Here is a 25988-nt window from a genome sequence, read left to right as displayed (position 1 = left end):
AGCCACAATTACTGAGCCTGCACGTCTGGAGCCTGTGCTCCGCAACGAGAAAGGCCGCGATAGTGAGAGGCCCACGCACCGCGATGAAGAGTGGCCCCCGCTTGCCGCAACTAGAGAGGGCCCTGGCACAGAAACGAAGACCCAACACAGCCATAAATAATATAAAGAGCATTCTCTTTAAGAAAAAAAAAAAAAAAAACACCACTCTCTTCTATTTCCTTATTTCTCTGGCTTCTGCTCTTTTGCTGGTTTCTCTTCAGCTCCTCATCCTCTTAAAAGCAGAAGTGCCCAGGGCTGTCATTACAACTCTTCTCTATACTTAACGCATTCGTGATCTTACCATTGATACACTTAGAACTCTCAAATTTACATTTCCAGTAAAGTGCCTCCTGAAACCAAATGATATGTCTAGCTTAACTTCACATCTTCACTTGGATGTCTAATAGGAATCTCAAACTAAGCTCCTGACCCACTCACCTTCACTATCCTCAAACCTGTTTGTTCATCCTGGTCTTTCCCATTTCAGCTAATGGCAATTCACTTCTAGCTGCTCAGGTAAAATCTTTAGTCATCCCTGACTTCTCACACAACATAGTCCACCAGAAAATTCCTTGGGGACTATCTTAAAAATATATCCAGAATCTGATAACCACTTCTACTGCTACCACCCCAGCCTAAGTTACTACATTTTGCCTAATTATTGCAATAACTCCTTAACTATTTGTTCCTGCCCTTGGTCCCATTTAGTCTTTCCTCAGCACAGCCCAGAGTAATATTGTTAAATTCTATCATTTAACTCCCCTGTTCAAAACCCTCTAATGGGGACTTCTCTGATGGCACAGTGGATAGGAGTTTATCTGCCAATGCAGGGGACACGGGTTTGATCCCTGGTCCAGGAGAATCCCGCATGCCGCGGAGCAACTAAGCCTGTGCACAACTACTGAGCCTGCGCTCTAGAGCCCGTGAGCAACAACTACTGAAGCCCATGCAGCTAGAGCCCGTGCTCCACAATAAGAGAAGCCACTGCAATTAGAAGCCCGTGCACCGCAAAGACTAGCCCCCCGCTCGCCACAACTAGAGAAAGCCCACACGCAGCAGTGAAGATCCAACGCAGCCAAATATAAATAAAATTAAAATAACAAAAAACAAAAAAACCCTCTAATGACTTGCCATAAGTAAAAGCTAAACGACTTAAAATTGCCCGTAAGGCCCTGTACTAGCTGGGCCTATTGTCTCTCTTAACTACTGTACTTTTCTCTCTTACTCTGCTCCAGCCACATCTCCTTGGCTCCAGCCAATGGCTTAGTTCAGTTTCAAAGCATTATCTGGATGTGATGGAAGAGGCAGCGTAAGTTGGAAAGACAATCAGAGATCAAATCACACAAACCACATTAATGGCCCATTACAATTTATTCATGATATTGCCTATAATGCACAAGGCCCTATCCTAGGTATTTGAATTACAGCAATGGGATTTAAAAAAAAATCACTCTCATGGAGCTTGAATTCTAGTGGGAAGTACACAATAAATCAAAGTACAATATAACTACATAATGCTGTGTTATGAAAGCAAATAAAGCAAGGAAAGGGGACAGTGAGGGGAAGTGTTATAAATTTAAATAGGGTACTGAAATGGCAATGGGAAGCAGAGTTGTAGGCATCTGAGTATCATGCCACGTGAGAAAAGAATAGTCTAAGAAATTTTCAGATACTTGAGGTTTATTTTTGCCAAGCTGCAATCTTCCCCACTGACTTCTTAGAGAAAGAAAGTCCAACCATGTAAATGGGCTACAGGTTTTCTGGGCTAAGCGCTTTAATGGCAGTATCTCAAGGGAAACTAGTTGAGACTTTTATTCAATGATTTCAAAAAAGATTTTAAAAAAATTCATGTTAAGAAATTAAACCCCAAAACATTTTAGTGACTTGTTATTCTGAGGGCATTGGCCCACATTACTATGCCATGTAATCATTTCTTTGTTAATTCATTAGTTTACAAACTCATTCAATTGCTGCTTTAGTGGGTTTTGCTTGGCCCAAATTACTAGAGTATTCATGTGTATAGTTAACAGAGGTCTAGACAGTGCATAGACAAGCCCTAGCCTGGATACAGCTCATTGAAGATACTATTTTCTAATTTCTGTGGCCACACCAACCTTGGAATCTCAGAGCAAATGAAGTGTTTCCTAAACAGCCCCTTAAATGTCTCTAATTAACAGAGCTCCAAACTAATTTCAGTCCTTAGTCACTAGATGTATCCCTATTCAGCATCTAAATTTTCCATAAAAATAATTTCTAATAGGACCCCTGTATGTCTTTTTCTCCTAAGAAAGTTTCATTACTTTTAAATTCTAACATTCCTTTTATCTTCGCAAGGAACGAATTACATGATTCTCTGAACATAAATTCCTTAAAATATCATTTCCATTGGCTGGTGGGAAGCAGCAGCATAGCACAGGGAGATCTCGGTGCTTTGTGATGACCTAGAGGGGTGGGACAGAGAGGATGGGAGGGAGGCTCAAGAGGGAGGGGATATGGGGACATGTGTATGCATATGGCTGATTCGCTTTGTTGTGCAACAGAAACTAACACAGTATTGTGAAGCAATTATACTCCAATAAAGATGAAAAAAAAAAAAAGGTCATTTCCAAGGATAAAGCAAAACTCAATTTTAAAAATGAAATCTTCAATTTATAAAGGCATACCACTAAAGTCAGTAAAATTAAAGTTATTAGAATTTTTTCTATATACTTCATCAGCAGAGCTTAACTAAAATAACTGAAAATTGTTCTGCATATTCCAAAGATCTTTTCCTTTTTTTCTCCTCATGCATTATAAACCCAAAATAATCTTTTGTATAAGCATCATGACAACTGTTCAAATTTTCTGGATAAAAATGAACAAAACTTAATTTGTAAAAGATCTTAACACATACAATTATTTTAGATTCATCAAATAAGGACTTTTTAAAAAAAGAACCAGGTCTTACGGTCATCCCTTTTAAGTGTTTAACAACCTTTTCCCCATAATTGCACACAGGAAAATAAAATTTGCTACTGCATGCTGGAAAGTATTAGAATTCCTGGGTGAAGTGACTCTTGGTATAAGCAACTGGCCCAGGGATGCAGGTAGCTAGCTCTGCAGTCTGAGAAGTTCTACTCCTTTACTATTTAATAATTGCTCCAAGAAAGGATTTTTTTAAAAAAGATTTCTTTTAACATGTTCACTTACATTTATACAATGCTGAAAATGTATGTTGACATTTTTACTCTTACCGTTTACTTGTCAAGGGAAGGCATAATGAATATTCAAAGTCAAGCCTAAAGCTGTAGTCACAACGTTAAATTATGAACTCAAGAAAGGCCGTTTGCAATTTAAGTGCTCTCTTGTACAAAGCATCAGAAAGTTAATACAAGTACTAGTCTTAAGCAGTCACAAGTCTAAGCCACATTTATTTGCACATGTATAGTAATGGGCAACAGATACTCCAACTTCATACAAATTTATAAAACAACAAAGTTAATAATCATTTGGTACCACTTGCGTGTTATCTTGCTTACAGATTCAAGTGTAGATGAACTTCCTTCATTTTGTAAACTTTCATACAATACTTACTTAAACAAAAATTCTTGAAAACACATTGGCATGTTTCAGTTACGGCCAACACAAAAGTTAAGACAAGACCACAAACTCAAAATCCAAGCTTAGAATATACTTTTCTACCTCTCTCCCCTAGAAAGTGACTTTTTTTCTTTAACAGATGTTTATGCTATATCACACAAGTAACCAAGGAGACAAAAAATGATGCTCCCATAATCGTAAAGAAAACTCCAACCAAATCATACTGTTTTAAGTTATCTACCAAATATATGGTTTAAATATGAGAAACGGGGAAATGCTTAGATTAAAAAAACAAGGGAGATTAGAAAAAAATGGTAAGTGATTTTAAGGAGAACAAACTATGTTCCCAACAAAGCTGCAAAGATCTGACTTTGACAACTCAAAATAATTGTCTAAGGCAAATAAATGTGAGGAAACCTTCAAAAACATTCTAATCACGGTCAATATCTAGTGATAAAAGCTGAAAATGATATCAAGAGAATACTTATTATACAAGCGTCAACGAGGACATCCCAAAACTAATGAAAGAAATGCACATTTATTTCTACAAAAGCAATGTATGATACAGAAGGGAACAGACTTAAAGATTTACCTATTAAAATATACAGATTCTTACTGAAGAGTATAGGATATTTAAAAAAGATGACAAGGGATGTTAATTTTTTTTTATTATTATTGTTTTTACATATTTTGGAACCTCACATAATTTTGATAAATAACTCTTACAAAATTATGCAAAAGTACAAGAATGTCTGGTAAACAAACAGTCTGTATTTTCCAAAAAAATTTTTACAACATGCAATTCTTAAGGCAGCATTCTCCTTACAAGGAAAGGTAATCCTTTTACTCATCAAGAAATCTTCTGCTGCAAAGAATAGGCTAAGAAAGCCTGGCTTCTTCCATTAACGCCTTTTGTCTTTCCTGTCTGATTTTCGGTCTCTTTCACTTCTTGAAGATCTTTTGCCTGATCGACTACTCTCTGATATAGACCTCTTCCTGTCAGACCGGGAATTCTTATCCTTTGATCCTTTTGTATCTCTACTACTACCTCCTTTTGAAGATTTGTGACTTCTTTCTAGTCCTGAAGCATCCCTTCGTTTCCGATCCACGCTCCTTCTGTGCTTTCTATCTCTGTTATGTCCCCGGCCCCTACTCCGACTTCTACTCTCACTACTACTAGTAGTGCTGCTGCTACTGTCTCTACTGCTGCTGCCACTTGTACTGGAGCTGCTACTGGAACTACTTCGACTACTGCTACTGCCACTGCTGGAACTGCTTCCACTGCTGCTACTGGTTGAACTGCTACTAGAACTACTACTGCTACTGCTTCGACTTCTACTCTTGCTTGTTTTATTTCTAGCTCGACCTCTACTTCTGCTCCTCGTTTTGGTTTTGCTCTTGCTCTCTGAATGTACTGTCAAGACTGGTTCTACTATCACCTCAGTGAGTTTTACAGATTCTACAGGAAACTCCTTCCTCTCAGGCGGTAAATGCCCTTGCTCCTGAATAACCTGAGGTGGTGGCTGTGAAACAGCTAATGGCAAAGTCTCAGGCTGAGAGGGAGGCTGGGGCTGGAGTACTGGTTGGGACTGGGAGTGGGACTGAGAGTGGGAGTGGGAGTGGGAGTGAGAGTGGGAGTGGGAGTGGGAGTGGGGCTGGGGCTGGGGCTGAGGCTGAGGCTGAGGCTGAGGCAGGGACTGAGGTTGAGCCACAGGCTCAGGCTGGGGCTCAGATTCTTTTTCTTTTTCCTCAGGCTCATTTTCCATTTCTAGAGCACTAGCATTCTCTTTTGCAGGAGAAAGAGATTTACATTCTTTATCTGGCTCAACTTCAAATTCCAACTCTGGCTCCAATTCTTTGCTAGTTTCATTTTCTGAAGGTTCTACGCTTTCAACTTGATTGATTTCCATTACCTCCTGCTCAGCAATTACATTTTTGACACTCTCGACCATCTCCAGCACATCCATAACTTCTTCAGGCTGACTATCCTGCTGCTTCTCACTTTCCCTTACCTCAGTTTCTTCCTCCATCTTAACTTCCATTTCCTGCTTTTGTTCCTCCTCCTCCTGTTCTTTCTCTGCATCACTATGAACTATACCTATTTCCTTTTCCTCTTCCTCTCCTGCTTCCTCTATTTCTACATCATTGTGCTGATTACCTGTCTCCTCCAACTCTTCCTCTCGCTGAGCCACCTTACCCTCTTCTTGTTCCGACTTCTGTTCTTCATTACGCACCACCTGATGCTCTTTTTCCTTCATTGATTGTCTTCTAGGCCTAGCCTCCATTTTATTTATTTGTTCTGCAAATTCGATGCGTCTACCTTCAAATAAAGCTAAAGGATAAAAATTTACACGTGTAAAATTTACTATGATTTAGAAAATTCAAAACCACAATTTGACACCTAGTCACAAATTGTCAATGAGTTTATCTAAATGTCTTTTTTGTAAAGAGATGACAAAAGACTGATTATAGCATGTAAGTAATTACAAATTGATATAAGATGACAAAAGTAAAGATCCACTGGAAACCTATACACTACGAAATTAGCAAAACCACACCACATTATATAACTGATGGAAAAACAAGATAATCTTTTGCTTTTACTTCATACTAAATGAAAAAAAATAAAGCTTCTCTTAAACAATCAGTTTTATGGTATCATATCATGCATTAATTTTTTTTGATCCCAAGGAGAGACAAATCATCTAATCACCATCTTAGTAGTGTCTACCCTTCCATGTGTGCTTCCTCTATTTACTACATCAATGTTGACTTTTTCTTGATTCATCAGCATTTGTATCTGGATACTAAGAGTATCAAACAAAAGAGAAAGCTCACTCAAGTGCTTAAGAAATAAACATGCATTAAGCACCACCTAATATCCAAGTTTCCAGTTAATATCTATCATGAAACAAATGCTCCTATACTCCAAACACATTAGCATCTTAGAATATCTTTCTAAAAAATTAACTATTGAATCACAGGTGTCACAGGAAACAAACATGTATGTATTTGTGTGTTACCTTACTCATTAAGGAAATTTCAAGGGACCTCTTCATTTACACTTACCATTCATTTTTCTCTGTGACTCTTCTATTAGTTTTTGGGTAGCTGGACACATTCTTCCAGGAATATAGAACAAATGGGGCTTTGTTTTAGTTCTTATATATTTAATTATCTTGGCATTATGCTCATTCCATTCTTCTTGCTAAAGAAAAGGTAAAAAGGTCAGCGCTTTTGTCAACATGAAGGATTACCAATCTTAGAATTTCAAAATATACTCACCAGCTGCGCAAGCTCAACCTTCTGTTCCAAAAGCCGCAGTTCTGTCTGTTTAGCACGCCTCTCTTCAAACAGTTCTCTCCTCTCATTTTCAACCTGCTTTCTTTCTTCTTCTGCCTGCACTTCAAGTTTCTGTTCAATTTCCTGGCGTCTCTTTTGCTAAAGATAAACAATAATCTTTAAAAGCTTATTATACATCCTGATTATGTGAAGTATCACAATTTTACTGTTGTCTGCAAACATGTTTCACATCTGCAATTCAGGACACCAGCTAATTCAACCTTGGCATTTGAGGTGGACTGCAATTTCCCCTCCAGGAAATGGGGACTGAAGTCTTTTCATGTAAAAATCTAAAGTTTAAAGCCATTAGCTATAATATCAGTAACTGTCTAATCCAACATAATTTATCAAAGAACCTTACCTAAAAGTTAACCTGAAAGAGAAGAGTACTGTCTTTACAGGTTATCTTCAGTTATTCTTTCCAAAGCAAAGAATTTGAGACAAGTGATATCCTAGTGAACGAAGTAACTAACAAACTAGTCAACTCTCTTTTTAAAATTCTACGGAAAAAAAAAAAATCTACGGACATTCTTCAAACGTTGATGCTTTAAGCTTTTATATTTTCTAATAAAGTTAACATATGAAAGCTGAAATAAAATAACCGAATTGTTATCTTTCACTATAGTTCTCCCAAGAAGCAATAAGTTTGTGTTCAACTCCAAGGACACAATTTTGTAGCTTTAGTAAAATAAAAACTTCCAGAAAAATGACACAGTTAAATAAACTCTGGAGGGCAGGGAATATAACTTATGCTGTTGCTTCTGGAGTGCCTCTGAGTGTGTTAAGTCTTAGAAATTATAATTATTTAATAAATGACGATGATTAGTAAGTTTAACTTCCTGTTCGAAAGAAAGCACTCTAAGGCCTAAAGAAATGAAGAGACATGTCCAAGACCACAAAATGAGATTGTTATAGAGCTGAAACCAGAATCCAGGTTAGGCTCTTTGAACCACAAAGCAAAGTTCACTAAGTTACTTTAACAGCACCTCAAAAAGAACCAGTCAACAGTATAACAACTTGAGAAAGTTTTAAAAGTTTTTCCTTGGCTTCATTTTAGGCTAGCAATTAAATCTTTTTCTTCTCTTTTTTTTTTCCCTTAGGAAATATCGGTAACGCGCTTTATGAAGCTTGCAGTTAAATCTTGAGAACTTCTCAGTGTTTAAGAAATATGTGGGGCTTCCCTGGTGGCGCAGTGGTTGAGAATCTGCCTGCCAATGCAGGGGACATGGGTTTGAGCCCTGGTCTGGGAAGATCCCACATGCCGAGGAGCAACTTGGCCCGTGAGCCACAATTGCTGAGCCTGCGCGTCTGGAGCCTGTGCTCCGCAACAAGAGAGGCCACGATAGTGAGGGGCCCGCGCGCCGCGATGAAGAGTGGCCCCCGCTTGCCGCAACTGGAGAAAGCCCTCGCACAGAAACGAAGACCCAACACAGCCATACATACATACATAAATAAAAAGAATGTAAGCAGACAAGAATAGCATTAAAAAAAAAAAAGAAATATGTAATTAACTACTTTGATAGCTTAAATAAAAGAAGCAAAGGAAAAATTGCATAAATACCCTTTCGGTAGCAACAGTGGATTCTTGTTTAAATTTCTGAAGGGTGCCCATCAACAAGCCAAATATTCGTCGGTTCCTAAAGAACAGAAAAAGAAAATCCAATTTCAAAAGGTTCCACTTCATTTAAGCCTGCCATTTCCTAAAAGAAGCATAGCATAGACACTTGAACAATCACTTAAATTTTCTTAAAATTGCATTATTTGACAAAAGTTGTTTTCCTCCAGAAAGATACTTAAGATACCTTTGCTTTCCCTTTTCATCCATATTTTGATCCTGGATAAGGTCTCTCCGTGTCCGCTCTTTGGAGGTAGCTACAACTGAAGACTGCAAAGCTGGCTGCAGGAGAAAAGAAATTTCAGTAATTTAACTAGCATACAGTGGCACTCCTTTAAATGTACTAAGGTGAAAATACTATATTCACCCTCTATGAAGTTCTTTTAATCTCAATTACCTTCTTAACATCATCGTCCTCTGGGTCGCTTTCTTGGCGTGATTCTCTCCGAGTCCGACGCTCCCCGCCCAGCCTGACAAAGGAAAATGAATTTAAAAATGAATTTAAAAGGACCAATTCAAACTCTGATCTCCTATACCTCTCAAGCCACTTAAGTTCTTGTAGTACAAGTCAGAAGAGTAACCCAAATTAACTATTTTCTCAATATTATTCTTCTCATGACCTTTACTTTGGTAAAATTTCTGTTATTGTTAGTGAAGAATTGAGTTTTGAGGCATACTGGCTGTCTCAGTTCAAATACCAAGGAAACAGACTCAGGGTAAGTGGTATACTACTCAATTCTAAGACAACTTAATTCAACAATATTTATTAAATTTTTATATTTGTATGCTACCTCAGAAAATGGAACATACAAGTATGCCTTCAGACGTACCTACTGACTGCCCCTTCAAGGTCTCTCTGTTTGGCTGGGGGTCCTCCTCCACTATCTGAGAATCCACGCCTGCAAAAAAGAAAGGCCAACATAAAGCACTTGGAATTTGAGAAAAATGGTATTTCCATTTAAGGAAGATAATTTAGTTGCAATTAAAAAAAAAACCTTCCAGTTAAAGTAACCTTAAATGGGCATTTACTTCAAGATGCTTTTGTAGCATTTCTTTTAAAACTATTAGAATAAATTAAGTTTGCACATAACTGGTATAGTTACTATATTCTTCAATGTCTAGTTTTGAATGCAAATGAAATTCCAGGATAGCTCTACAGAAAACTACAGCTGATCACAGCTTCAAACAAACCAAACATTTCTAACATTGGCTCGACCACGTAATTTGTTTAAACCGTTTCGTTAATTTAGTGTAGTAAGTACCAATGAATTAAAATCCTAAGGAAATCTTACCTCAGCAATAAACTACCACGTCCTCTACCTCCACCAGGACCAGAAAGGGCCAGCAATCTGGCTTGGATGGGCCTACAAGATATTTACAAATCAGTACAAAAATCGTTTCTAATAGCACCAAATACTGTAACTAGTGAGGTTCATCATCAAGAGAAATTAATCAGAAAAGTTCGAAGATGATGGTTTCAAAACCCACGTGTTTGGAACAGGACACGAAGTACTCTGTTAACTTCCTTATTTTTCCAAGACCAGTATCACAGAAATTATATTTACTTCTATGCCACTACACATTAACAAGATTGAATCAAGTCCGGATTTCGCTAACCCAAAGGAAGTTGCACGTGGGCAAGAGCCGGGGGGCAAGGCGGCAGGACCGCGTCCCGGGAGGGTCTCCGGGCCAGCCCCGAATCAGGTGGCCCCGAGAGAAGGAAGGCTTTGTGCTGCAGTTCCGGGCCTGCAGGGCCGAGGGCGGGAATCGGCAGTCTGGGCCTTCCCACAGGACAGGAAGCCATCCTGGCGCACCCAGGCCCCGCTCTCCTTCCTCACGCATGTGAGCCCCAGGACTTACGGTGGGAGCCTTGGAAATTCCCACCTCACCGAGAACGGGGTTCCACGGCTGCCCCGGGAACAGGCCTCGATGTTCGAGTCCTCTCAGGGCTGGCCGCCCTCCCCGCCCCAACTCACCCCGGCTTCGTGGCTGCCTCTCGGAGCCGGCATTTCCCATCTGCCCCTCACCTCACGTCATTCGGATCCCGCCCGGTGAGCTTGCGAATATTCTCATCCACATTCTTTAGGCTCTCTTTGGCCTTTTCTAGCTGCTCCTGCAAAGTTCTCACTGCGACCGCCATCTTCTCCCTGCAGCAGGCTCCGAGACTGCTCTCCAGGCCACGCCTGCTTGTGTCGCGCCGCGAGACGCCAGAAGACTGACAGCTGGGCTCAGGCAATGGCGATAGGAGTTGTATTTCGGCCTCGACCACTCAGCAACCGGAAGGGGGAGAAGCTGCCGACCTTTGTGACTCTGGGCCAATGAAAAGTCCGCCAGACGGTCGCTTCCCTCCCCGATTAGCTGCGGGTGGCTAGGCTCCGCTTCTAGCGCAGAGCCGGGGCGGATTTGAGAGTCCCTGGGTTCTCGGAGAGGTGGGTTCGCGGGCCGGCTCTTCTGGCGGGGAGAGTGGAGTTTTCCAGCCCTTTTAACCTGTATATGATGGCCTCTTATCGTTTTACAACCTGTTCCCCTCAGAGTACGGTGCAGGCGAGTCTTTTTTCCTTTTTTCCCGGGTAAATGATTTGATTAGGACAGGGTGCGGCCGTTCTGGTGGTGCGCATGCCCAGAGAGGCAGTGGGAGGGGCGCAGGCTTCTCTTGACTAGGTTAAGCTCAAATGAGCAGAGGGAAGCGAAAAGTGAAGGAAGAGGAAAAGTCATTCATTATAATAGCTAACAAGTGCTTTGTGCTGTACTCCGTGAAACACTTCACGTGCTTTATCCCCTACAAATCAAAAGCTTGAATAAACTGCCTGTTATTACTGATAAGGAAATACCGTAACTGTCCCCAGGTCACGCTGGCCCAGAATCATCATACGATCGATCAGACTATGTGCAAGGCTTTACTACAAGAAAAAAAGCGACGGTGAGACAGACGAGACGGGCATTAGCCTCTACACCGGCCTAGAGCTGGTTGGTTTAAAATACGGTCTGGGGGAGCAGCGCTACTGTTAGTTGTGTGTGTGTCGTCCACCTTCTGGTTCTGCCCTACCCGCACTGCCAACGTGAGAACCGGTTTTGTTCCAGAAATGTATTTGTAAATTGTAGCTCAGAAAGCATTTTCCCACAGAAACAATATTATCAGTAATCTTTGTGTTCTCATCCTCCATCTGTAGCCAGACATACTTGCACCAAGCATTAGCAGGCCAACGGTATTTAATCCGAGTTACCATTTTAATTCATCCAACAATCCTTAAAAGCTCTTACTGTGTTAAGCTAGACTCTGTGGAAAAAGCCTAGAACAAGATAACTGTGGTTCCTGCTGCCATGGAGTTTGTAGGCTCCTCAGGGAGCAAAGATCATTCATGTACTTATTCATTCAACAAATATTTATGGAACGCCTACTTTTTGCCAGGCACTATTCTAGGCACTTGGATAGTCAGTGTACAGTAAAGATATCTGCCCACAAGGAGCGTGGCCTCAGGAAGAGTGAGGAGACAGACGATAAATGTAAGTAAATTACATAGCATGATGAAAATGGGTTAAGTGCTATACAAAAAAGCAGAAGTAAGGCTGGATAAGAAGGATGAGTGTTGATAAATAATTATATGATTCTGGGACTTCCCTGGTGGTCCAGCGGTTAAGACTCCGTGCTTCCACTGCAGGGGGCTCCGGTTCGACCCCTAGTTTGGGAACTAAAATCCTGCATGCAGCGTGGTGTGGGAAAAAAAAAATTACATGATTCTGATTGTGAGCATACTTTGTCTCATTGATCCTTATTACAATCCTGTGTAGTAGGCAGTACATGAAACCTGAGAATGTGGTAATGGTACCACGAAGTGTAACAATGTTTCCATGGGAGATGCTTCTAGAGTTAGCCAAAAACGTAGGATCTCTTCTTGCTTACATAGACTCTATTACTAAGATCCTGGGAAATTTAACATAGTCTAATTTATGGGGGATAATCAGTAGGATGCCATGTTCAACATTTAGTAATGCTCAATTAATATTAGTTTCCCCTTCAGTCTCCAAAATATCCAAAGAACAGCATGTTACTGTGGTTTGAGAAATTGACCTTGTAAGTTGCCAGTCTTTTGCTTAATCTTTGACCTTGATGGTGGTGATGAGGGGGAATGCAATTGGGACATAAAGGACCTGATTTCACATATGGGAAATGTTAGTGCTGGAAAAAAAGATTAAGATTGCAAAATACTCTTCAAAATTAGTGTTTGTTTTCAAAGGGTTAGGTGAAACTTACACGCTTGATTTTATGAGGTGATGGAAAAAACGGATCCAAACATTAGAAGGGGATATGAAAGGGTATGAAGAGTTGAGAGGTTATTGTTAACAATTCGAGAAGACTCGACATATTACTTCGGGGGAGGCAACGAATTAATTGGGGGGAAAAATCTGCTTTGTAAATTACTAAGAAAAGATCTAATCATAGGCTAAGCATCACGTTTAAGACAAAGTTTGCCAAATTTAAGACGTGCATATGATCTAACATATGTATTCGCATGTCTGTAGGGGTTAAGTCCCACATCCACCATAGATTCTTATATGAACTCCGTTCCACAGTGACGTCACATTTCTGAAGTCTTTAGTTTGTATTTTCTGATTCAAATTACCTTGTTCTTTGCTTACTCCATCCTCCTTGTCCCTTGTACCCCACTCCCAGTAAACCTCCTGGTGGCCAAAACGGCTCTAAATCTTTTTGTACACCCAGGCTTAATCCAAAATGGATTGGGATAATCTCTCAATATACCTAAAGTTTATAGCCTGAAAAATGAGACGATTTATTCACTTTTTAAAAAAAATTATTTATTTAGGCTGCACCAGGTCTTAGTTTCTGCATGCGGGATCTTTAGTTCCGGCATCCAGACTTAGCTGCGGCATGCACGCGGGGATCTAGTTCCCCGACTAGGGATGGTACCTCGGACCACTCCATTGGGAGCGCGGAGTTTTACCCACAGGACTACTAGGGTAGTCCCAATTTTCGCTTTTTTTTTTTTTTACAACTTTTCATATTAAGCAACATATGGCAGAAGTGGAAGCTTTTGATGAAGCTAATAGAAATTCTTGTCAGTTCTAACATAGCTAAGTAACACAGAGATGGCAGCGGGAGGTCCCGTCTTATTTTACCACCTCCCCCGCCCTCCGCTTTCAATGTAGGGGGAAGAAACCTTCCTCCTCTCCGGGCGCCAGCGGTTCACCCAGCGGAAGGAACTCTGTGACCATAGAGCTGGCGGAATGCCGGGGTAGAGGGGACCGGAAGTTGTTTTTTCGCCCCCCCCCCCCCCGCCCAAGGGCTGGATGGGGTCTCCGGGGGCTGGGTTTGGTTCTGGCTGCTGTCAGACCCTCTCGTTCAGCCCAAGGGCTTAGTGGCCCTAGGGTGGGTTCGCCCTGGGCCCCGGCTTACTCCAGTATCAGCCTTCGGGAAGCTGAGTGAATTCCTCGGTCTCCTAGCAACGAGGGACGGACTGCGGACTGAGCGAGCGGCGGCGGCGCAGCCCAAGCTGCCCAGGCGCTAGCCGGAACCCCGAGCCCGGCCCAAACGGGAGCCTAAACCCGGAGCTTGGAAGAATAAGCAGGAAATGGCGGACGAGGCGTTGTTTTTGCTTCTGCATAACGAGATGGTGTCTGGAGTGTACAAGTCCGCGGAGCAGGGGGAGGTGGTGAGTGCTGCCACACGCCCTTGAGGTCCTTTTGCGGTGACACTCCTTGTTTCCACTCAGTTTTCTTTTAACCCCCGTCCCATCGCCACTCATCGCCTCCCGAAGTGTAGGCAGATTGGTCCACCTTCAGGTATCCTAAGCCTTAGAACCTGTCAGCTGTCTTCAGTCTTTCATTCTTGTCTCTTTCGTATCTTTTACTACTTGATACCTTTTTGTCCAGTCCCGTATCTGTGTGTGGCACGCCACAGATCTTTTGTTTTGTCCCTACCATGATTTGCGGCAGAGTTAACTGCTGATTTTGGCACCCCTACTTAATTCGGCTGTCACTTCCAGCACTTCCCAGTAGTCCAAAGAAAGAGGGCTAATGAGATTTGAGGTAGAAGCAAAGGAAACTTTGCAGGTGTTCTTATAATTAGGAAACACTAATTAATTTAAAAAATATTTAGTGTCCATTATATGTCAGAGCTAGTTGCTAGGGATATAGTAATGAGCGAAACAATGGCCTCATCCTTCTGGAGGTTACTTCTAATGTGTGGTAGTCTTCATTCGCTAATTGATTCATTCAGAAAATATATTAAGCGTGTATTGTGGGCCTGACATTGTTAGATGAATAAGATAAAGTCCCTGCCTAACAGTCGTTGGGGAATAAGGGTTCAATGAATAATTAACGCATTGGGTGGTAATTAGATATGGAATCATGGAGTTGTAGGGTTTTGTAAATGAAATATTACGAAGTCATGCTCAAGTCAGAAGCTCTAGTTTCTATAATGCTATTGATAAAGGGGTGGAAAGTGAGGGCAGGAAAAGCATCCTAGGCAAAGGTAAAAAAAGTCATAGAGGTATGAAAAAGTGCAGTGCATTTAAATATGCTTGAGTATTTCACTGTGACTAGATTGAATAGGTGGAGAGTAAGAAGTTTTGAAAGCTGAAGCTGGAAAGAGGTCTGTATGAGTAAAACACATGGACCTTCTCAGTGGAGGATTTTTAAGGAGAATGACATGCTCCATTTGCATTTCAGAAAGATAAACCATTATTTGGGCTGGAGAGGGAAGGTCCTTGTAGTGAGAAGACCCATTATTGCAGAAGTCCAGGCAGGAGATAATGAAGCTCTGGATAAAGAGAAGAGGAGAGAAGGTTTGAGAGATCGGAGGTAGAATCTCTAGGACTTGATTAGGTATAGGAATGAGGGTTGAAAAATTATCCCCAGGTTTTTAGCTTGAGCCACTGGGTTGGATGGAGAGGGAATAAAGAAGAAAGAGGTGATGATAATTAATTATTTTGAATAGGTTGAATTTATGGCACCTGTAGGATATTGAGGAAGAGGTACTGTCAGTTTGTAAACTATAAGAAGGATACTGGCTGTTCTGGGTACTATAACAAGAATGCCATAGACTGAGTGGCTTATAAACAACAGAAATTTATTTCTCACAGTTGTGAAGGCTGAGAAGTCCAAGATCAAGGCACCAGCAGATTCAGTGTCTGGTGAAAGCCTCCTCCTGGTTCATTTATGGATGTGTTTTGGCTGTGTGCTCACATGGTGGAAGAGGCTAGCTAGCTCTCTGGGGTCTCTTTTATAAGGGCACTAATGCTATCCTTGAGGGCTCCATCCTCATGACAGAATCACCTCCCAAGGGCCCTACCTCCTAATACTATCTGGGAGTTAGGATTTCAACACGCTAATTTGGGGAGATATTAGTAGGAAGACATCAGGAAGAGTATTGGAAATGAAGCAAATTCTATTCCTTTTTTTTTTTCCGGCTGCACCTCGCTGCATGTGGGATTTAAATTCCCCGACCAGGGGTTGAACCACTGGACCACCAGGGAACTCCCGAAAATTCTATTCTCATTCAGGTCCATCTGTAATAGAGATTTTTTCCAAGTTACAAACTTTTGACTTTATCATCATCCACAAGCAATAGTTAATGTTTTGCATCTGTGCTAAGTGCTGAGTAGCAGACATTTACTGTTTGTGCAAAGTTAGCTTTCCTTATACCCTTTTCCCCAGAGAATAATTAGCAACACACCTTTTTTATCACAAAACCTCTGCTCCCCACTCCACCACGTGTGCAATCAATTCTCTTCATTCTACTCTTTCTACTTTCTTTTCCTGTTCCAACTCTTGCCCAAGAAAACCTTTTTTAAAAATCCCTCTCTTTTTTCCCCCAGTGGATTAACTAAAATAAAACAGCTGTTCTAATCATGACTGATAATTTTGAGACATGTGCTAGTCCTATGAGAGAAAGGAAATCCATAAGTTTTGAATCATTTAAACTAAAAACAACTTTCTTTTCCTATTGCAATTTGTATATGGTGGGGAAAGAATTGTAAGTCCATATAAGCAAAAGGGATTTTTCAAAAGTTATATGGTAGTCCACAGGGGCAAGATGGGAATAAAGACACAGACCTACTAGAGAATGGACTTGAGCTTACGGGGAGGGGGAGGGGTAAGCTGGGACAAAGTGAGAGAGTGGCATGGACATATGTACACTACCAAATGTAAAACAGATAGCTAGTGGGAAGCAGCCGCATAACACAGGGAGATCAGCTCCGTGCTTTGTGACCATCTAGAGGGGTGGGATAGGGAGGGTGGGAGGGAGGGAGACGCAAGAGGGAAGAGACATGGGGATATGTGTATATGTATAGCTGATTCACTTTGTTATAAAGCAGAAACTAACACACCATTGTAAAGGAATTATACTCCAATAAAGATGTTAAAAAAAACAAAACAAGCAAAAGTTATGTGGTAGTCTTGATGATTAGAATCCATATTGGAGTCTAGGTGTATGAGGGTTTGTTAGTGTCTCTACTTTGAGTGTGCTTCAAATTTTTCATAGTAAAAAAATGTAGAAAAGACATAATCCTATCATCCAGAAATGGTTTTTATATATCTTTTTAGACATAAAGTCATAGGTGTAAGTGAAAAAAAGGGAAAAAAACCAATGTTCTTACCTTCCCAATCAATGATTTTCAAACTGCGCTTGAAGAGGAATTAAATCTAAAAACTGAATAATTGGACATTTACCAATTTATGGAGAATAGTTTTTTTTTTAAGGTTAATGGATAAAATATTCTTAAGTTTTTCTTAAAAATTTGGTACTTTACTAGTGAGCACTCACAGATGCCAAAGTGAATGAACAAGTGCAGCATCAGGTTTTTCCTGGGGCTTAATTCAAAAGCTCATGTGATCATAGCTAAGATTTGAGAATGTCTGCATATAAGCATATTTCCTGCTTATCAATATATTCCTGGGTGATTCTATTGATACGAAGAGCAGGTTGTTCCACGAAGAGCATCATGACTTACAGGTACTCATTCTACCTAAGCATGTTCGGGAATGGGTGTGGAAATCAACAGAATGGTGCTGAGTGGTCCCGTAGAGAAACAACATGATTTGGTTTTTACAAAGTCTATACCAGAAATACAGAAGATAAATCAAAGGAAGAAAAAAACTAGAGATGAGACCAGTTGGAAGGCTCTAACTGAAGACCAGGAGAGAAATGAATGCTAAGAGCTACTTAAGCAGTCAGGAGAGAGAAGACGGATTTTGAAAAGCATGTAGATAATAGGCTCCACAGCACTGCAGTGTGTGTGGAGCGTCGGGAGCAAGGAGGTGAAGAAAATGGAAGTTTTCTGGTTGTGGTAACTAGATGGATGGTGGTGCCATTGATGAAGTTAAAGAATTCTGGAGGCAGAGCAGGCTGAGAATGTTAAGATGATATCATTTGAACACGCCTAATTTGAGCGGCCTGTGGGACCTCTGGATGGCTGTGTCCACTAAAGTCTGTACTAGAAATACAGGTTTAATAGTCAGCCCCATTAGTAGCATACATGGTTCCTTAGAAGAAAGTTCAGCAAATGATGAGGCCTGTGGTGTTAGCGGGAGACAAAGGCTTCAGAATACATAAAAATTCTTGCCCTTTTGGAGCTCTATTCTGGGCGAGGGTGGGGATGGAGGGACATGAGCAATACAAAATTAGTAAAATGTACATTAGGTTAAATGGTGAAAGAAGTTCCTTGGAGACAAGCAGGGAAGTGAGACAGAGCATCAGAATCACTTTAGGAGTGGTTCTTAAAACACAGCTCGCTGACGCACACCTACAGTTTCTGATTCCCTAAATTGGGGGTGGGATTACAGAATTTGCAGTTTTTACAAGTTCCCGTGTGATGCTGATGTTGCTAGTCTTGGGACACAATTTGGGAATTACAAGGATAGAGAGTTTCTGAAGTGGAATGATACTGTACTTTTAAAAGGTTGAAATGAGCCTCACTGAGATGGTGACATGTGAGTGAAGACTTAAAGCGAGTGAGTTGGTCATGTGAGTATCTGGAGGAAGAGCTGCCTATGCAAGAGTGCTGAGATTGGAGCCTGCCTGGCATGATTAAGAACAGCAAGGAGATCAGTGGAGCTGGATGGAGTGAGTGAAGAAGAGTAGAAGGTTGAGGCCAGAGAGGCACAGGAGTCTGGATTGTATAGGGCTTTGTGGTTCATCCAGAGAATTTTGAGTCTTCGACATAGGGGTGGTATTTAAAGCCTTAAGAGTGGATGAGATTGTCAAAGGAAGAGTGAAGCAATTGCATGATTCCAGGCATAGGAAGGTGGGGTCTAAGACATACTGAGAAATGGAAAGCTTGGATGACTCTAAGAAGACGTTCTGAAGCAAGGGACAATAGAACTTAGTGAAAGCACAAAGGGAATGACTGACAGAAAAAAGTCAAAAGCGATACCATGACCTTAGTTTTATAACTGAGGAGAGAAGAAGAGTTGAAAATGGAAAAAGCCAGGGAAGGTGGGAAGAGTAATTGCGAAGGGGCTTTGGCATTTCTGAAAAGTAATAACAGTTCCCTGTTTATCTTATTGCCTTATGAAAATGACTAGTACTAAGAAAATTCAAGTATGACTTGTAATTCATTTTTTCTTACAATGTTTCAGTGAAAAAAGTATAAATGTTTACATTCTAGCATTCTAAATTTATTCAAAACTATTATTTTTTTAAATAGGAAAATGGACGCTGTATAACTAAGCTGGAAAACATGGGGTTTCGAGTGGGACAAGGATTGATAGAAAGGTGAGCAGTATGGATTTGAAAATTTTCTTCCAGGTAGGTTATGAACAAAGATGATCCATTTCAAGACTGAATAAAACTTGAGATAATTTAATTTTAATTCCCAAATTTTATTTATTCTCTGTTCTTTAATTCACAGATTGAAATTTCTTTTTAGGCCTGATGCTATTTTAACTCAGTTACCCAACTTTCATGTTTTAATATTTGAAGAAAATATGTATCTTCTATGTTTTAGACATTTTTCCTGAAAACTTTGGTATGCTGAAACAACCATCTAAAATCTTACTGCATTTCCTACTTAAGATCTAATATGTTCTTTAACCTAAATGGAATTTTGTTTAAATGCATACCTTAGAGTCTCTATTTATGGATGTAATAATATTTCAATTTATAGATCAATTTTTTTAGTATTCCTTTCTCACTATCTGAAATAGTTGAACTCTGATTATATTTTATATAGCAATACCATGATTATGCTCAGATTCTTTTTCTTAATGTGCTAACTGTACCTAAAATTGCTGCGTACTGTTAGACTAATACACCTTTAGACTAATTTTAGCCCCCAAATTATATAACAGACTGTGAATCCATTGAGATGGGATCTACTTTGCTTGGTGTTTATCACTTTATGACTGTCAGTAAATGTTCAGTGCTGTTGTGACATTTGGAAATTAGTTAATAATCTGCCCCTCCTGCTTTCTTTGGAGGAAAAGTACTGTGTTACTTCTAGTTGATCTTTTTAGGTTTACAAAAGATACTGCAAGGTTCAAGGACGAGTTAGATATCATGAAGTTCATCTGTAAAGATTTTTGGACTGCAGTATTCAAGAAACAAATCGACAATCTAAGGACAAATCATCAGGTATTTAGATAAATTAAGGCCTCTTTTTTAAGTCCTTTAACTTAATATAAATGTATTCTAGTGATTTACTTATTATGTAAAACTTAATTTCTCGTCAACTTTGGAATGTTTCTCTTATATGTTATTAATACATCATGACTTTTTTCTCTAATAGGGTATAGTGAATAAAGACCAAGAGACAATTATCAGTAATTATAGCTGTCCCTTTCCCTCAATTAAATTTTAAGTTTTGAAAAGTAGCAGATATCAGAATGATACAGGTTTTATTATTTCATTATTATTACTTAGTGGTGATAATATGCAGAACCACAAATATATCGCATTTGTCTGAAGGCTAATTTATAGAGCATATTTAACTCTTAAATAACTGTTGCCTGTTTAGTTGCTGTCATATTTCTTATTCTTAAAATATTTTGTTAAAATAAAAATAAGTTGCATGGAAAATCATACATAAAATAGATTTATTTTATAAAACTCAGGGAAATATTTGAAGTATATTTGGCATTTTAATAAAGTATAAAAATGAAAATAATGTATCTTGTAGCTACCAATAGAATTCATTTTTTCAGATAACAGTATCAACCTTAGCTTAGAAGTACCTGAAATGCTAATAAGAAGAAGTGACTATGATTTTTGGCTTTCTAGGTATGAGTTAATAACATATAGCTGCTAATTTCACCCGGACATGTATTTCTGATTCTTTCGCACTAGACTGTGTTCTTTAAGGATAGGAACTGTTTTAGGTATCTTTGTATCTTCAGTATCTTAAAGCATTCAATAAATATTAGTGTTATAAAATGCTGAACTCTTCAGCTTGAACATTACAAAACTGCTTCATATAAAGAAAATTTGACCAATAGAAAGGAGAGCTTTAATAACTTTAAAAATTTCTTAAATTGTTTTGAAGGGAAGAGTACAGATTACATTGACTTTGGATGTTTTTCTATTTTTGGAACAGGGCATCTACGTACTTCAGGACAACAAATTTCGCCTGCTTACTCAAATGTCTGCAGGAAAACAGTATTTAGAACATGCATCAAAGGTATTTAATGGAATAGAAGATTGGGGTTTTTTTATTATGAAAAAAGTAGAACCATAGGGGAAAGTACAATGCCAATCATAACAGACTTTCGAATTCAAAATATGTTTTTAAATTGTTCCTTTTGTTTAAACACTTTTCAGTGAAATAGGAGGTGTTCATCATATTGAAACAACTTACATTAACCTGTAGATAAGTAGGCTTATGATGACCAATTAAAGAAACACTATAGTTTAAATGCCATTAAAAATGTAATTAATGGTAGATTCTCAAATATAGCATGGATACATCAGAAAAGATACTCAAGCTTAAAAAACCTGGTATTAGCTATGCAGAATTATTCGCCTCAGAGTTCATATTTACAATCTCCATCAGTAAATTAAAAAAATTATTTTTAATATAATTAACATTTGTTCCTAAGAATATATGTTTTGTGTTAAGTATATCTGTGTTTCTGGGTTTCATGTATTTTTCTTCAGTCTCAGGTAGGAATCAATAAATAGACCAGATGTATTAAAGAAAAGCTGACAAGTTTTAATGTAAGGGTTCCTTTGAAGTGGTTAAAGTATCTTGGGCAAGCGTAGCTCCAGTGGTGCAATCGGTTAGTGTGCGGTACTTATAAAATATCTTGGGCAGTATGTATAAGCTGCTGTTTATCTGTAAAATCTGTCCATACCTAAATTATCTAACACAAAGGCAGTTTGGTGTAGTGGAAAGAGTATGGACTTGGGACCAAATAAATCTAGATTTTAAGCTAACTCCACAACTTATAGGTTTGTGACATTGGGTAAGTTACATAACCCCTCTGGACCGTAGTATCCTTATTAATAAAATTGATTATAATAATACCTATATTATAAAGAATCTCTAGGTTCTCTCCCAGCTTACAATTTCATGACTCCATATCTGATTACTTATCAGTACCCATTTATTTATATTAATTATAAAATAATATTCTATATTATTCATAGATACATAGTAGTGTTGTTGAATAGCATGCAAAATGTAGATAATAAAAAATTTCTTGGATTATTTGATTTTTGGTTCTCATTTTTGTCCTGGCTGTCTCTGCTGTGGCATAGTCCCATTTCCCTTCCTTGTTTCCATATGACAGGGTTTCTCAACACTGGTGCTTTGATATTTTAAACTAGGTAAGTCTTTGTTTTGGCAGGCTATAAGTCTTGAACAAGTCAGGATTCTTGGTTGTAGAAAGCAGAAACCAATTTTGATTGAATGGAATAATAATTAGTTAGCTTACAGAACTGATGGGAAGGCTCAGAAAACAGGCAAGAACCATGGGAGCAGGAGTTCCCTCGTGGTCTAGTGGTTAGGATTTGGGGCTTTCACTGCTATGGCCCAGGTTCAATCCCTGGTCGGGAACTGTGATCCCTTAAGCCGAGCAACATGGCGTGGCCAAAATTAAAAAGAACCATGGGAGGTTAAAGCAGCCAGAAAGCCCAAATCACTCCACAAGGAGGGTCTATTTAGAACCCTTCAGGCAGCACTGAAGGTAGACACAAACCACCTCTGCTGCCTCTGGAACTAATTCTAACCTGTTTCCAGCTTGTTTTTGTCACAATCAGAATTTTCAATGATTTGAAAAATTCTTCCACAATCCTTTTTTAAACAGCAATGACTTATTAATATCAAGGTTTAACTATCATATTTATCAATAGCTTTACTATCTTAGTAAATCCTTAATATATTTTATACTTTTTTTTTCTTTTTAGTACTTAGCATTTACATGTGGCTTAATCAGAGGTGGCTTATCAAACTTGGGGATAAAAAGTATTGTAACAGCTGAAGTATCTTCAATGCCTGCCTGTAAGTTTAATTCACATTTCTTACAAATGTTTTTAGCAATTATTTTTCAGGTCTGGTGTTTTTTTGTTTGTTTCTTGTTTTTGTTACTTAGAGAACATTTAAAATGCTAAAACCATTTCATTTTGCTTTCATCAAAATTTAACATTTAATGTAGTAATATGTAACATACTTATATTCACAGTCAATGATTTTTTAATTCATAGTAGACAGTGATTTAAGAAAACGTGCTAAGGAAATCCAAATTTATAAGACAACTTAAGGAATGATTCTTAACTCTTAAAGGAAAATTTTCTGCAGTATTCTTTTAAGATAGCAAATTTCCTTAATTTTTTTAAACAGTTTTCTAGAAAATATCTATTATATAAAGCTAAATAAAGCCAACTAGTCTTTTATTGCTAAACTCCTTTCCAAAGATCTTTCCACCAGAGCTACCAACCAAGAATAAAATGGCTTTGAGCATCACTGTATTTCCTTTCTATTCACAATAATTAGCAATGAAATACCTAAAATGTAGGAATCACAGAGAAACAAAGGTAGTCATTCACAAACCAGATAATCATCTCATAAAAACGAAATTGACTTTATCAAATATTGTGAAGAGTGTGAAAAGTTGTTTGATGTAGCAAGTTTCTTGATTGAAACTACTTACTAAATGAAGCAGGAAATTGATGTTCAGGCCTGTTTTCCTTGTACCTTAAATCAAAGAATGATTTTTCATGTTTTCTTTTTTAGGTAAATTTCAAGTGATGATACAGAAGCTATAGAAACTACTGAAATGCAAGGCTTCAATAGTGTAAAGAGAGAAATTATTCCTGTATAAAGTATTTCAAGTAGCAATGATTTAATTACATTGTTGGACATTTGTATTGATACAAGCTATTTGCTAACTTATATAATGAAAGATGCACTCTTAAGCAGGAGTAAGGGTGTATTTTATCAATTTAACACAGACCTTAAAGCAGGTAAAGAAACATTCTACTGTAACACACACTTTACTGAAACTATTCAGAATGAAAACCTAATTTCAAATAAGTAAACACCAATGCAGGACCCTTATTTAAACATTCTTATTTGCTTAGAGTGATATGTATTTAACCAGAGATGAAGAAACAAAACTCAGGGTTTGGTAAATTAGCATAAAGAAAGTATGTACCAATCAGAATCTTTTCGGTAAGAATGAACAAATTTTGGTTTTGTTTTATGAATTTGTTTTAGTTATTTAAAAAGAGCAAATAGTACACTAAAATTTAAACTTAATTATTATTTTATTGCTTATAATTTATTTCTATTAAGAATCTTTATGCTTGTATAAGGATTTCATTATATACATTGTGTGTGTGTTGTGTGTGTATGGTATATATATCATATTTAACTGCCTAAATTGCTTAAAAACTTTATTTCACTTTAATAGAATTCAGTTCTTGAGAGCTCCATTAATGTAATGAAGTGAAATATAGATCTAGATAAAGTGAGATATAGATGTGAATTCAGTGACTCCAGGGCCAAAGAATATTAGGTATTTGAGGAAGGAATTTTTATACTTACTCCTGTTACAGTCTTGACTTTCAATTTCTCTCTCCATGTGTGGAAGTGCTGGTGAAGATTCTAACATCTTTATCTTTCTTCCCCTTATTTAGTCTTCCCCAAGGGCATAGGGGTGGATGATTGGATTAGTCACACCAACATTCATGGGACCATATCTTCTCAGTGGGTTGGGGTCAGTGCTCATCTAGTGTATCATCTCTCACCTCCTCTCCCATCTGATGACCATGAAAGGACAAGCATGGAGATGAAAGCTATCATACTGAGGATAGCAGGTACACAGAAAGTACCTGAATTGTGCTTCTGAATTAACCAATCCTGGAATTGCTTCACCTCTGGACTTTTTGTTATGTGAGATAATAAATTCCTTATATTGTTCAATCTACGTTTTGGTTGTGTATTTTGTTACTTGTAGCCAAAAAGAAGTCTCTCTTAGTAGAGACGAGGGGAAAGTTAGGTTTTACAAAAAACAGTATGGGAATATTGAATTTCCTTTTTTTCTGTAGAGGGAGGGGAAGACATTTAAAGGTTTACATTTAAAACAGTAAAACCACAAAGGGCTAAAGAAAATATGAGGGCTTCCCTGGTGGCGCAGTGGTTGAGAGTCTGCCTGCCAATGCAGGGGACACGGGTTCGAGCCCTGGTCTGGGAGGATCCCACATGCTGCGGAGCGGCTGGGCCCGTGAGCCACAATTACTGAGCCTGCGCGTCTGGAGCCTGTGCTCTGCAACAAGAGAGGCCGCGATAGTGAGAGGCCCGCGCATCGCGATGAAGAGTGGCCCCCGCTTGCCGCAACTAGAGAAAGCCCTCGCACAGAAACGAAGACCCAACACAGCCAAAAATAAATAAATAAATTAATTAATTAATTAAAATAAAAAAAAACCTTTAAAAAAAAAAAAAGAAAATATGAGGTTAGTTTTATGGTCTTGTAGTAGAGAGGGCCTTTTCAAGACATGCAGAAAATCATATAGGAAAATAGTAGAAAAAAATAACATATCTTCAACAAATGGTACTGGGAAAACTGAATATCCACATGCAAAAGAATAGAACTGGACCCTTACACCATACACAAAAGTCAACTTACAAGTGCATTTAAGACTTAAGACATGCAGAAAATCATAAAGGAAAATAGTAGAAAAAGATAACATATCTTCAACAAATGGTACTGGGAAAACTAAATGTACACATGCAAAAGAATGGAACTGGACCCTTACACCATACACAAAAATCAACGTAAAAGTGCGTTTAAGACTTAAGACCTGAAACTTTAAAACTCCAAGAAGAAAATAGGAGAAAAGCTTTATAATATTGGTCTTAGCAATGATTTCTTGGATTTGACACCAAAAGCACAGGCAACAAAAGCAAAAATAATAGACAAGTGGGACTATGTCAAACTAAAAAGCTGCATAGCAAAG

The 25988-nt window shown here is 38.7% G+C and overlaps 2 protein-coding genes across 3 annotated transcripts; one reads left to right on the top strand and one right to left on the bottom strand.

Annotated features, from left to right (window-relative positions):
* Positions 1-3432: 3432 nt before the first annotated feature.
* PNN (pinin, desmosome associated protein) lies at positions 3433-10781 on the bottom strand. Its single transcript, XM_007178318.2, has 9 exons — positions 10603-10781; positions 9868-9939; positions 9406-9474; positions 8973-9045; positions 8763-8857; positions 8522-8597; positions 6904-7059; positions 6688-6826; positions 3433-5950 (listed from the first exon to the last, which is right to left on the bottom strand). The coding sequence occupies exons 1-9, from the start codon at positions 10713-10715 to the stop codon at positions 4521-4523; spliced, it is 2223 nt and encodes a 740-aa protein (XP_007178380.2). The 5' UTR covers positions 10716-10781; the 3' UTR covers positions 3433-4520.
* A 212-nt stretch (positions 10782-10993) lies between these two features.
* On the top strand, positions 10994-24954 carry TRAPPC6B (trafficking protein particle complex subunit 6B). 2 transcript variants are annotated; one of them, XM_007178316.3, is made up of 6 exons: positions 10994-11119; positions 19243-19310; positions 20051-20168; positions 21127-21210; positions 22938-23031; positions 23764-24954. In XM_007178316.3, exons 1-6 carry the CDS (start codon positions 11069-11071, stop codon positions 23793-23795), a joined length of 447 nt encoding a protein of 148 aa, XP_007178378.1. In that variant the 5' UTR covers positions 10994-11068; the 3' UTR covers positions 23796-24954. The 2 variants fall into 2 exon arrangements, with proteins under 2 accessions (XP_007178378.1, XP_007178377.1); XM_007178315.2 differs by lacking the exon at positions 10994-11119 and adding an exon at positions 13864-14244.
* The last annotated feature ends 1034 nt before the right edge of the window (positions 24955-25988 follow it).

Source organism: Balaenoptera acutorostrata, chromosome 3, assembly GCF_949987535.1.
Source record: "Balaenoptera acutorostrata chromosome 3, mBalAcu1.1, whole genome shotgun sequence".
Classification (NCBI taxonomy): domain Eukaryota; kingdom Metazoa; phylum Chordata; class Mammalia; order Artiodactyla; family Balaenopteridae; genus Balaenoptera; species Balaenoptera acutorostrata.
Note: the sequence above shows the minus strand (reverse complement) of the source record. Positions and strands in the feature narration are given on the sequence as shown.

Bases quoted from the DNA above. Each gene is read 5' to 3' on its own strand.
- PNN (XM_007178318.2), bottom strand. From the start codon at position 10,715: ATGGCGGTCGCAGTGAGAACTTTGCAGGAGCAGCTAGAAAAGGCCAAA. The intron at 6,827-6,903 runs GTGAGTATATTT...CCTTTTCTTTAG, and splicing joins AGGTTGAGCTTGCGCAGCTG to CAAGAAGAATGGAATGAGCA. The intron at 5,951-6,687 runs GTAAGTGTAAAT...TTTATCCTTTAG, and splicing joins GTCACAGAGAAAAATGAATG to CTTTATTTGAAGGTAGACGC.
- TRAPPC6B (XM_007178315.2), top strand. From the start codon at position 14,164: ATGGCGGACGAGGCGTTGTTTTTGCTTCTGCATAACGAGATGGTGTCT. The intron at 19,311-20,050 runs GTGAGCAGTATG...TGATCTTTTTAG, and splicing joins GGACAAGGATTGATAGAAAG to GTTTACAAAAGATACTGCAA. The intron at 21,211-22,937 runs GTATTTAATGGA...TTTTCTTTTTAG, and splicing joins ATTTAGAACATGCATCAAAG to TACTTAGCATTTACATGTGG.